General features: G+C 40.9%; 1 protein-coding gene across 1 annotated transcript in view; it reads left to right on the top strand.

The window, feature by feature from the left end:
* Positions 1-4,553: 4,553 nt before the first annotated feature.
* The window catches only part of LOC308042684 ((E2-independent) E3 ubiquitin-conjugating enzyme FATS), a gene marked incomplete at its 5' end in the record, with an annotated part of 65,972 nt that continues 57,309 nt past the window's right edge, over positions 4,554-13,216 (top strand). Inside the window, one exon of the mRNA XM_080348279.1 lies at positions 4,554-4,719. Coding sequence (XP_080204405.1) covers positions 4,554-4,719 — 166 coding nt within the window. The remainder of the gene's footprint in view (positions 4,720-13,216) is intronic.

Here is a 13,216-nt window from a genome sequence, read left to right as displayed (position 1 = left end):
CCAGCTGTGTGTATTTTCAAAGAGCCAAAACTCTCTAAGATCTTGAACAGAAGAGCAATATATATGTGTATCACAGAAATCAAGGACAGGACTCAGCTAACAGGATCAATATGCACCTGGGCATATGGGGAATGGAGAGTTGAATCCTGTCCCACCCCGGCTACCAAAGAGAAACAAATCTAATATGCCCTGACTCCTCTGTCCAGCGCCACCAAATCTGAGCTTTCTTTCCCTCTTTATTTCTCTTCTTCAGCCTCTCCCAGTCCTAATTACATTTCTTCCCCTCTCAGAGATCATTGTCCTCCTTCCATTTTCAATCCCATCACCACCTTTGTGCCAGATCGATACTAGATCCCTATCCAAGTCGCTCTCCTCTCACTCTGTGTTTTTCACAATTATTCCCCGTCTTTCCTGTCTGAACTTCTTTTCTTTCTCTGACCACCTTTTAAGTCATGTCTTCTCTTTTGAGTTTCTCATTTGTCAGTGTCCTTAATCTTTCTTTTTCTGCCAGTCTCTTGGATGAGCTTATCTCTCTCTCACCTCCTTTCTCCTACCTAATTTCTTAGGAAATATCTCTCTTGATTTTCCCTCTTTTTCCCCATACAAGTGGCTTCCAGCCTTCTAACTCAGTCATTCCCTGTTCTCCTCCTATGCTCATATACCAATCTGTGCCCCTCGAATGTGCGAATATTCAGCCGGTTACACAAACCAGCACAAGTTGGGCTCAGACTTCAGGCATGCCTCTGAGTTAATGACTTGAGTTAAAGAATCAGCATTAACTTTGAATTTTCTGGCTTTTGACTTTTCACAGCTTGATGTTCTTGTAATGCTTTGTTTTTCTGGTACTTCAAAAAAAAAAACCAGATGGGGAATAATGTCACAGCAGAATGCATAAGCCCGTCTTTGGCAAGACTGCTACCCATTCCCATTGCTCTCCAGGGTTGGTTAATGGTGTTGTCCTTGGTCATCCTGGTGCCACGTTCCAGAAGAGCCACCGTTTGTTGTCTCATCCCAAAGCTCGGCCACCTTGGGTAGGTGCCACCATGGAGAGATGTCACCTTGAGTAGGTGGCAACAATAGGCAGGCCCCTCTGCAGGGAACATGTGGCCTACCAATGGTGCCAAGGAATGCAAGAAAGGGGAAAAAAAGAGCCAAGTAACTGAGATGACACACTGAAAGACAGCCAACAGGCAAGGGTCAGCCCATGGGCAGAGCAGAGCATTGATCCACTAACCTCCTAGATGCATCTCACTGATTTTCTGCAATACCTCGACAGAAACCAGATGCTACAGTGATAGCTAATTTAAAGTTATCGATAGACCGTCACACTCCAGTCTCCTGAATCCCAAATCTTTTCTGTAGACACACGGTCACCCTGTCCCTCTCAGCTACACAATATGCTTAATCTGTGTGATATCATATATGTCGTCTTTGAACTGTGACAGACTTGGGCCGTGCAAACCATTTTAAAGGTATGATACAACTTAGTATATTCCAGTAAAGACTTCAAGTAATGACATACATGGATGCAACTTGGCACAAAGGCATTTTTTCATAAGCAGTGGAGATTTCCTAAGGGGACGTAGCCCTGCCAGCCCCCACTGGAGCAGCACACACTGTATCTCACAGATCTGTGGGAAGCTGGGTAGCTCCCACATATCCCACCTCAGATACCTAGGGGAAACAAATTGGATGAAAAATGCTTGATTTGAGCTGAATGCCGTCATCGGGATATTTAAAATGGCATCAATTTGATCTGAAAAAAATATATGATAACATAATTGGGGGTTAAAGTGTTATCGAGTCCTCCTGAAATGCAATTAGAAAGATACTGTTCATGCTGTGAACAGCACACCTTTAATCTTAAACTATGTCAGAAGCTCCATTTGTGTGGTTTTTTGCTCTGCATTTGCAGGAAAGTTCCAGCCTAGGTTAATAATACAGTGGCAGTACTTCACAATCCTCTCTGATATACAGAAGTAGCTATTAAACTGTCAACAGCACTAAAAGATGATATTTTGATGGCAATGGATAGGAACCCCATCTTCCTGCTCATGCTGCTCAACATTTCTGTAGCTTTCAGGCACAGTCAACCATAATTTGTCACTGACTTGCATATGTGACATTGGTTGAATAGGTAGTCTGAGCTACAACTGTGTCAATCAATTTTTCAGGCAAAACTCACATCACATCAGTAGGCAGCTATTCCCTTTGCTTTCTCTGTAGCTCTTCCTTGTCCTCATTCCTGTTCACCATCTACCTGGAGACCTCTAGAGAAGCTGCAGGACGTGCCAACTCCATTGCTGAAGCTGTTCTGCTCATACCGACCTGCATAACCCCCTTCCACGGTGGCAGCCAGAGATATCATTATATATACAGAAGGAAAAACAAATTTGATCTCAGAACATCCTGCTGGGAAATGTTTCCAGGACTGAGTTGGCCTGTATGTGTCTGGCTACCTTCTCCCTTTCTGCCTAACCTTTCCTTTAATGTTGCATGTATTCCAAAGGACGTTTTCAACATTTAGTGCGGGTGAAGGAATAGTGTTATTTCAGGTGAAAACATACTTTTTGGCCATTGTTACAAGTCCACCAGAGGAGGGGGTGACCTCAGCAGTGATCTCCATAATCACCACCTTGAAACCCTACTGCACCTGCAATCTGGAAGAAACAGCAAGTTAGACTTTGTGCCAAAACCTAGCGGCTTATCACAAATTCTTCTGTCTCTGCTGCAGTTCTAAGCTGGTGATCAAAGTTTTGAAAGTCATTCAATCCTATCTACATCAGACACTGAATAAACTTGGGCTTTTAATCAGCCTGAAACAGTCTAGAGTACGAATAACAGAGGCAGAAATAATCTTTACGTACAAGTTCTCAGCCAAAATCAAATTATTTTATATCCTTGTGCTCCAGGTTGGTTTTGTTTCTTGTATTAACTAGAATGGTGAGAAAATGGTGGGGGGGAAAGTGCATCCACCTGTCTTGTTCTAGAAATGTTATGAGGTTAGCCACGAAATGTTCATTAGCCTCATTTGCATCAGAATTTAATGGTTTTCTGGATGAAATCTTGAAATCATTGCAAATTTTTTTGATTTAAAGATTACCAGAATCAGTATATGCAACTGATTGGAAAATATGTGCTGTTGACTTCGATGAACTACGTGATCACAATGCAATGCTACAAGAATTTTAAGGAATTTGTTCTTATCTTCCCTCCATTAAGTCTTTAAACCTCTTCTGTGTCCAGTAATTTCTAGTTGTTTGTTTGGCAAAAACACATCTTCTAGAAAAGTATTTAGAAAATGTAGCGATCACTAGTGTACTCAGTACATTTTTGTCATAAGTAATCACCTTCTCCATTAGAAATATGTACCTGAGAGTACTTGTAGCCAAAGTATTTTCTCCTTGTGAAGCCCTTTGTACACTGCAGTCAAGTTAACTCTCAATATCCTTTTTGACATCAAACCAGTTTGAATCACTTATGTTTAAGAACTTTTTCCCTAATGAGTTCAAATAGTTTCTGCAGTGATTTTCTACATTCTCTTATTTGCCGGTGTCCTATTTAGAATATGGATACCAAAATGAATACAGTATTCCACTGCTCTTCTTAGCAGTATCAGCTGAAATGGTAAAATCTGTGTTTATGCATCCCAATAATGCATCATGTAGCTACACAGGTAATTGATTAAAAATCCTTCATTGTGTTCAATTATCAGTTTTGTGAGCAATTAATCAGAATCATGATTAATTTATTGTTGTTGTTATTACTGTCATTATAGACTCCTAGATGGTAAACATTAAGGAACCTAATGGTGCTACTGCTAATTATCTAAAAAACTTCAAATAAAAATGAAAATAGCGCATTGAAAAATATCTCTTTCGAAACCATCTTTTAAAAATAACGCTGCAATGTGTGGCTATTTTTTTAAAAAAGGCAAATTATAAATTTGTGGAGGGTTTTGCCATATCTTGTGCTTAGAAGACAAAGGTTTTGGAAGCCAGGTGTTAGCTATTTAGTAGCATGAGAGGTCATTATAGAAATATGCAGAGAAGCACTTGGAGATTTCCTCTCAACTTTGCTTGAGAACCACTCAGGAGCAGAGCCCAGCTTCAATATTTGAGTCAAGAAAATGAAACATTCCTGGGCTGTAGCTGGATATTGTTGCTGTAGCTGGATATTGTTGCTGTAGCCAAACAACCCACACCCGCCTAAGGTTGAGGATGCACAACTGCTTTGATATTCCGGCCCGAAAACCTGTGTTTAGGGGCACAAATTCTAACCAATCAGCCTAAATAAATCAGCAGGCCCAGGTTTTATCATCACAGATAACCCTCATTAATCCAGCGAGCTTTTTCCTGGAGACAAAGGAGGGGATGAATCGCTTCATCGGAGCTGCCTGAGCAGCATGCTAATGCGGGGCGGTGGAGGAGATGAATTATTCATGCTCTCGCAGCCCGGGCGGGCAGATCCTGGCTTCCCCTGTTACCATTGCAACAAGTGGCAGCCGGCCCGGCCACGCTCGGGCTGTCGCACGTCCCCGCGGAGTCACCGCGATGCCGTGGGGGGACGGGAACCCCCCGTGTGTGCGCTGCGCCCGGCACGGCCGGCTGGCTCTGCAGCTTCAGCCCTGTGCCAAATGGACCCGGGAAACGCGGTCTTTTGTAACTCAAATGTACTTGACCATAAACTGCTCCTCTTGGAAGACAGCGGGTTGCTTCGGTAAGTTGGTGCAACTTTTGATGTTTCCTGAATCCATTGCAAGCTTTCATTTTATGGTAACTATGATGTGCAACGTTTTACTAGTCTTTCTAAAAACACTGCATTCTTTTTGCTTTTAAAATGACTTAAAGAAGCCTAAAAAGGCATGCGATACTCTCATTAACTCTCAAAAGCATGTAAACAGTATCTACAGAGCTGGCGCTAAAGTTATGATCAAGCCTTCTTAAATTAACTTGGTTTGTTTACATTTTCACGCTACTAAAACAAAACATATTTAGGATCCAGGTCTGAATTTTCAAAAACAAAACTGGGACTAATGTAATTCAGTGTCAAACTGGAGACTCTGGAGGAATGTGTGTTATTTTTCATAGCAAATATTAATGCTCTGTTTTAAGTGTCACTTGTGTTGTTGCTTTTTATTCAGCTAAATGCATTTCTGGGTGGGTTGGGAACAGGAACTGAGATCTGCGTAACATTCTTACCATACATTAACTATTCTGTTGTATCATTAAGTAGTTGAAAAGGTAACTTCCCCAGGTTTCCGAAGGAGATAAGTTTCATATGTAAAGCATAAGGTGAGACTTAGCACTTCTTTATAAGGTGAAAAGCATAAAAATGTTTTGCTTTATTATTTATTATCAGTTTACCTACTTATACTATTTGTTGCAATCGTTTATCTGGAAGAGATACTATCAGCATTGCCTGAGAACTCTCAGGTAACTCACTGCTTGGCACAGTTAAAAACCTAATGTACATAATCAGCATCCCAGAGCAGAGGCCCTGGATGGGAGTGTGAATATGTAAAGAGTTGCGAATGAGTTTTGATTGTGGATAACGAGCTCTCTTTTTATTTGTTTGTTCTTAATTATACAGTCCAGATTCTGCTGCTTCTACTTTGTTTTGATTATAAAAGCGTTTTATTAGACTTCATAAAGACAGTCAAATTTGGAAGGGATAGGAGTACAGCATAATGATATCTAGTGCTAACAGCAATTAAATGCCCTGTGTTTTAAGAAAAAATAACAAGAAGTGAAAATAGGGCTATGTAAATAACAGCAGATATGCAAACAATGGATGTAATCCTGCACTCCTTAATCATGGGAGTAATCCTTATTCACGTAAGTAATCCTGCTGCTTTCAATAGATTCACATCAGTAGGTGCTGTAGCAGAAGGCCCATATTTTTCAAGGAGATAACAGTGTCTCTTTTACCTTGTTTTTTTTTCTGTAATGTAGTTTTAGCTACACAGTTTTTAGCAAAGTGTTTGAATGCATTAGCGATAATATTGAATTAGACTTTACCAAATGTCTGTTTTGCTTCTAAAAGAGAAATAGAATAATACATTAGATGTGTCAGTAAGGAGGTACAAACCCCATATATTTTGTTAGAGATGTGCTTGTAGTGGAATAGCGCTACTCACCCTGTTGACTGTACTTGTAGATTATTTTTTGTACATGAGGTATATAAACTTGGGTTCTTTTAGGATAGGGTGGAACTTTAGCAAAAATTCACTGTGATACCTGGTGTCTCATAAAGTACATTTGGGCCTCCATAACATTGTTGATAAGTACTGTTCATCTTTCTGATTTAAATAATGGCTTTTGTGGTGATGTCCTGTGAATATTCTTTTTCCTTGTTGTTATGGTCTCTGATCTCTTGATAAACCCAAGTTTATATACCTCATGTACAAAAAATACTCTACAAGTACAGTCAACAGGGTGAGTAGCGCTATTCCACTACAAGCACATCTCTAACAAAATATATGGGGTTTGTCCTGTGAATATTCTTTTTCCTTGTTGTTATGGTCTCTGATCTTGCCCCAAAAATACCTGCAGTTCTATGTCGGCAATAACACATTTGTATAAACATGTTGGTTTTGTTGGCCTCCTCATCAGCCCAGCCTGGCACTTCTGAGCTTCCCACCCCTGTAATCCAGGACAGGGCTTGGGAGCACCTGTGTGCCCTTCCCCAGACACCACATCTCTTAATGAGGGGAAACTAATTACCTAAAAGCTTTTGGTGCAATGGGGTCAAGAAGTATAAATAGTCATGAACAGTCCAGGTGCTCTGCAAGGCGTCAACCCATGTTTGTGCCGGATGCCAGTGGAGGTTGTGTGGATATCAGCATTACCTGTGACCATCACAGCCATTGCTCTGTGGAAATATTCTATTGTGTGTGCCCTGAAGGGCCCAAAGTAGAAATGAAGTAAAAATGCAACAGATGGCGGTTCCAGGTGGTGTATAAAACATATAGATAAATCATGTTGATCTTAAGTATCTGTTGGCTTTTTGGTTGTTGCGTTGAATGTAAAAATTATTCCTTAACCAGTTTCAATACATGGCAAAGATTTTGGTGTTTTGTACTTGCAAATGAGGTATATTTACATATATAGATATATAGATATATCTATATATATATATATAAAATGAGATATCCCAGCAGGAGCATTAAGTCTCTCCAGGTAAGTCCCTTTCTGTCCCCTGACCCCTACCCATGGGGTTAATAATTCTCAATCCTTGTACAACCCCCCAAGCACTGGTTGCACATTAATGTGAGGGTACATTTTTCTACACACATTCTCCTTTGAATTATAAAAAAAAAAGAAGAAAAACATCACATGCACTGTTTGTTTTTTTTTAAGGATTTTGTTCTGATAACGAGTAGAGGTCAGATGCTCATTTTAATTTTTACTGTGTTTTGTGAGTTTTAGAGATGGATGTCCATGCAAATGTATTGAAAAGTCTAAAAACGTGCTTTAGAATGGTTCTGCTCATTTTGTATCAAAAATCATGCGTGGAGCAATTTGGAACAGCCTGGTTTTCATTTGACTAAGTATAGCAAGAAGCGTCTCCTGTAGTCACCAATACGCCGTCCTCGTGTCTCTTCATTAAAGGATGCCCATGTCTCCTCATTTCCCACGCAGCGAGCGGGCAGGGGGTGCGCGGTCTCCACTCTTTGCCCAGGTTCGAAGCTCTGTTGGAACAAAGCTGTGGATGTGCGCGCTGTGAGCGATGCTAAGAGCAGATTCTTTGTAGTTTGGCAGCGTTCCCTTCTTTCTGCAAGATTTATTTTGCTGCTTTTGGGGTTGGTCACACAAAGGCCGTGCATTGTGGCATGGCTGCGGCTGATGGACTTTGCCGTATCAATATGGAAGGGTACTGAGGTTTCCTGCTTAGGGCTTCCATTACCACTTATACAAGTCTTGCAATTAAGATAGAATAAGATATTTGAAATTATACCGACCTCCCCTTCTAAGCCCAAGCAGTGCACAAAATAAAAGGCAAGTTAAATACCAGTAAAGGAAATTTTCTAGCTGTTGTTTTGCCGCTGTCTGGGAGTCCGTGGCAGAGGAAGCAGAAAGACTGGAAAAGCCAGCGCACAGGTTGAGCAAGGTCTGGGATGTGGCCATGGGAAAGCCGAGTGCCAGCTGAACGTCACCCGCTTATTTACTGCTCTCTCAGCTCAAAGCCATGGAGCCAACTTGAGCTAACACAGCAGGGCCTGAAGATGGGTCCTGTGGTTTGATGTGTCCTTGTGGCGGGACTTGTCACATTTGTGGGGACGGCAGTGCCACGTGTGTGTCCAGGAACCAGTCCCCAGCAGAAGGGAACCATGAGACATTGTGGATGACTCAGTTTGGTCTTTAACCTTAAAAAAAGACTAAACCAGCACAATGACCTTAATTATATGCTTTTATTACTAGCTGCCTAGTGGCTTCTAAGTGGAAAAGCTGAGCCGGTATGATTATACATATTAAATAGGACAACAGCACAAGTAAAACAGTGATGCATGAAGACTTCTTATAATAAAGGTTTTAATTGTTGTTCTTCTGTTCCTTTGCTGTAAATCCTGTTGTGTGTGGAGGAGCAGCAGTCCTTTTGCAGCCCAGCCCCAAGCTGATATGTCCCCAGGGCATGTTTCAAGGCTTCTTTCAGACAGCATTGCTCTTGTTTCATGTGACATTGCTGCCTCTGTGTCTCTGCAGAGAGGGAGAGGTGAGCAGAGGACAGTCACACTCAAACCTCCGTGTGCGGTCCCTGGCCCAAACCTGTCTCGGATGACAGTCAGTGATGTGCAACATGCATTAATCATGGTCGTGTGTGATGGTGTAACATGTCAGTCATACTTCCCATGGCTTGTAAAATTCATGCATGAAAGATTCATCCTCAAGTTTTGAATTGCGTAGCTCTTTGGGAAAGTGCATTTCTTCCTGCCCGTGGGGTAATTGGTTCAGGAACGGGTCAAGCTTCTGACCAGTTTGTTTGTTTGTTTGTGGGGTTTTTTGTTTGTTGGTTGGGTGCCTTTTTTGGTTTGTTTTGTTTGGGTTGTGTGTGTTTGTGTGCACCCCGTAGTGACACCTCGTGATGTCCAAGGAAGATTTGATTTCTTGAGCAGAAGAACAGGTAAGGGACAAGAGGAGAGCGCCCCAAACCATTTTCAGGTTGAATTGCAGGTGGAGTTACCATACCTGGAGGTGTTTAAAAGGCATTTAGATGAGGTTCTTAGGGACATTGTTTGGTGCTAGAGTTAGGTTATGGTTGGACTCAATGATCCTGAGGGTCTCTTCCAACCAAAATGATTCTGTGATTCTACTCAGTCATTCAGAGCTACAGAAAGGGAAGTTCAGAACCTGAATGTCAGCCTTAATGTATTTAAATGACAATTACTGAACTGTCACCTAATGACTGACAGTAATTACTAACAGACAACTGCTTTTGTTACCTGCATTTGAAGAAACCGAAGCCATAAAGTGTATTGAGGGTCCATGCCACAGCCTTGTCATGGAGCTGTGTCTGACAAACAAAGTGTCTCCTAACAGCCTGAATTGACTACAGTAGATGAGTAAAATATACTGACTGAAAACTTTTCATTTCACAGCCTTCAAGAACTGACTTGTCTACACTACGTGTTGCTGTATTGTGCTGTGAGGGCAATTAGCTGGAAGTGTGTCTTCATTTTCCTTCATTAGTTGACAGCAGTGTCTTTCAGAATGATCTCTGGCGTTATGAGCAGTAAATCATGGGATGCTTGCAAAGGTTAAACCCTTTGATTTTTTTTTTAAACATTTTTTAAAGTATAATTTGCTTACATTCAGAGAGGCTACATTAGGAATATTATGAGACGCTGGAGTCTCCTTCTAACTGTTACGGTAATGAATAACTGTTGGAAACTGTTTGATATTTCCATGGTTTGAGGCATCAGTGGCACCAGAGAGGAATATCTTCTCTTTCAACCAAGTCTTTAATTGTTTCCCAAGTTGATAAAAGAGTTAATCTATTACTGGCAAGATACTCACTTCAGTTGTAGGTGAATCTTAAAAAACCTTTTCAGTCGCTGTCAAAATCAAGCGATCTGTGTGAATTACTCTGAGTGATACCGTGGTGGGTTTTTGTAGCAGCCACTTTGTCATTTTTGTTGGTTTTGCCTTTCCTGGCAGCACATTTCCCGAGAGCTTTGTTCTTAATGTAAAATCACGGCTGTGACCCTCTCCCATGGCGCTGACACCTGACAGTCCACCAGGAGCAAATGGGAAAATTCATCTTCAAGTACTGTTGGGCATACGGTGTTGACCACTGTCTATTTTGAATATGCACAATCCTTCTTGCACTCCCTGCAAAGCACACACAGCCTTTCACTGAGCATTGTATCCTGCCTTGTTGATGGTGTGTTACTGTTAGTAATTAGGGTCCTGCTTAGGGATGTCTCACAAACAACTAAAATGATGTCTTTGCCTTTATATAAACCTTTCTGGTGATTAAAGAGCATCAGTGCAGGCTTTTTAAGGGACAGGGGATATAATGGTGCAGAACAAACAATGAACAGTGATGAAATTAATTGTTGCGAGTTATTTTGAATGTCTTTTGGAAGACGAATTGAGTCAAAAGAATATACCCACAGCTCTTGTGGGTAGGGAGGACTATCTTTGAAATGTATATAAAATTATTATTTCATTTTTTCAGTAATATCCAGCTTTAACAGGTGATGTTGCCTCACAAAGTCTTAGAGAAGGAGGGTACTTTTTTCCTGTGTAGATTAAAAGGTCACAACTTAGGCTGAATTATACTGCAAGTATGGTTTAATCAACAACTAGTTGGCTGGCTCTGGATTTGCTGAATTTTCTTTCCACCACCTTTTTGCTCATGTGAGCGAGTGGATGAAAATGAGTCACCTGTTAAACTGAAGGCAGGTGCTCACCTTCATTAATAATAGTGTGAAGTATCGCTAAACCAGAAAAGCAGTGTGCAGTCAGGTTCTGTGCCAGCCCGCGGATAACAGCACAAAATCTCTAAGCGCAATTTTAAAAAGGGAATTGAAGCAATGCGATTTCATTCTCACTTCCTACATCTAGAATAGGACGCGGACAATACAAAGTGCATCGTCACACTGAGTGTGATATACCATTGAGTGCATTGTGGATATGTCTCTCATACAGTCCTTTCCATATAGAATAAAATAGTTGGATGGTGATACCGAACTTAATGGGGGAAAAAGAAAAAGCTGCATACCAGAATGGACATAGTGAATTGTGAACAGCTGCTCCAGTAGATTTAGGAGGGTTGCTATGGTTTCTTTTATAAAAATCTTCCAGCCACGGAAATGGCTTTTCAAACAATGCTGTACGTAGGCGTGAAGAAACGTCCCACGTGCGCAGCACCAGCCCGTGGGTACAGGGCCAAACGCCCCGGTGAGCGGTGGGTGGGTGCTGAGCATCACCAGTTCAACCATCCACTGTCCTCTCCCAAAATAATCATAATTCAAACTGAGAACTGCCTGCGGTAACAGTCATTCCTTGGCTCAAAGGTGAGCACGTAGCATGGCGTAGCTAAGTTACCCAAACTCTTATTTTCCTGTTGCATCCTCCCCTTTTTGTTATCTCCTATTTCTGAACTTCTCAACACTGAATTTTTTAGGGCAAATGCTGCTTGCTTTGGGCTTTTTTTTCCCTCTTTCTTTGCCTGCACAGTGCCTTGAACAACAGCTCATGACCTAGTTCTGTCTTTTAATTGCTGCTGCAATATGAATTTTAATTCCAACTAGAGTCCAGATGTATTGGGAATATGCAGCACATGTCAGGGCCAGTGCCATTTATCTCGCAGGCCAGTGTTGCCCAGCCCTCTGAATTCAGGGAGCCCTTAGCCCTTTTGAAAAAGATCTTAAACTACCATCATGTATTTCACTGTTTTCTGGTGATGGAAAGCTGGAGGTACAATAACTGTTTATCTGTCTACTATTATGTATTTTCTGTTACAGCTTAGTTTATTTTACTGTTCTTTAAGCTTTGACTAGAAATATTAATGGGAGTGAATGTGAGCCTTGTTCTTGCATCCAAGTGAACCTGGCCATAGGTAGTTACAATTTCTAGGAGTTCATATCTGTTTATAGATACTTAATATTTTCTGCTGCTTTTCTTGACCGTTTTTGGTCGTATATGGACATTGGTGGTAGAAGATGAGTAGGTCATCAACAACTGTGGGTATTTTGCATCTAGGGGAGATCATAACTTGATGAATGAGGTATTAGATTTAGCATGCTCCAAAAGAGTACACCTTTTGGAACAATGCAATCTTTGTGCACCAAAAAATACCTTTATTTACTTCTCTGCAATTTATTTACTGTGTTCTGAGCATCCCACAGATTTCCTGTGCCATCAGTTGACATTTAGCTGCTGTGCTTAGCTAAGATTTCCCTCTTTTCCCCCATGGAAATGAGTAGTGAAGGCAAGTTATCAATATGCCTTCTACTGACTGCTCCAGAAAGAGCTTATTTGTAATCATTGTATGACTGCAGCTTCTGAAAGACACTGGAATCCTTTGGGAGGAGAAGGAAAAAAAGGCATATTTAAAACATAAGCTGTTTTAGGTTAGATTAGATCTTGAAATGCTGGGATACACTGGTATTCAATCAGCATAGAAGTTTAATTGTTCATGTTAAGGAAACTGTAAAAGGGAGGAAAATAGAACTTCCTGATGTACATGTAAATATGTACCCAAAACATCCACATTCAAGGCAGGTGTGAGATGAGTTTTTGTTTGTATTATGCCCGTTGATGTAGAATGTAGAAAAGGAGAGTTGATAATATCCAGAGAGGCAGAGGAAGAGCAGAAAGCTGAGGACACACACACACAATAGACATAATGTTAGTGCCTTATATTATTACTGATGTACAATACTATATTTGACTAAAAAAAAAAAAGGTAGTACAGTCTGAGGAGCAGAAATTTAGTACATTAATTCCCAAGACTGTGGAGTCTTGTAGCTGAGATTTCAGAATACAAACTAACAACATAGCTGTAAAATAAATCTCTTTAAAAGGAAACTGCCATGATATCACCTACAAACCTTTATGAAGAGCGAATTAATCTCAAGGTTATGAGCAAGATAGCATAAAGATGCTTCTGTGCTTAGAAGATAAGTACTTTTATGTTTGGGGAGAAGATCTTCTGTTCCTCACCCAGAGGGCTGAAGTCCTTGCCTTAAGTGCAAAATGCAGCTGTG

Source organism: Nesoenas mayeri (assembly GCF_963082525.1).
Source record: "Nesoenas mayeri genome assembly, chromosome: 7".
Classification (NCBI taxonomy): domain Eukaryota; kingdom Metazoa; phylum Chordata; class Aves; order Columbiformes; family Columbidae; genus Nesoenas; species Nesoenas mayeri.
Note: the sequence above shows the minus strand (reverse complement) of the source record. Positions and strands in the feature narration are given on the sequence as shown.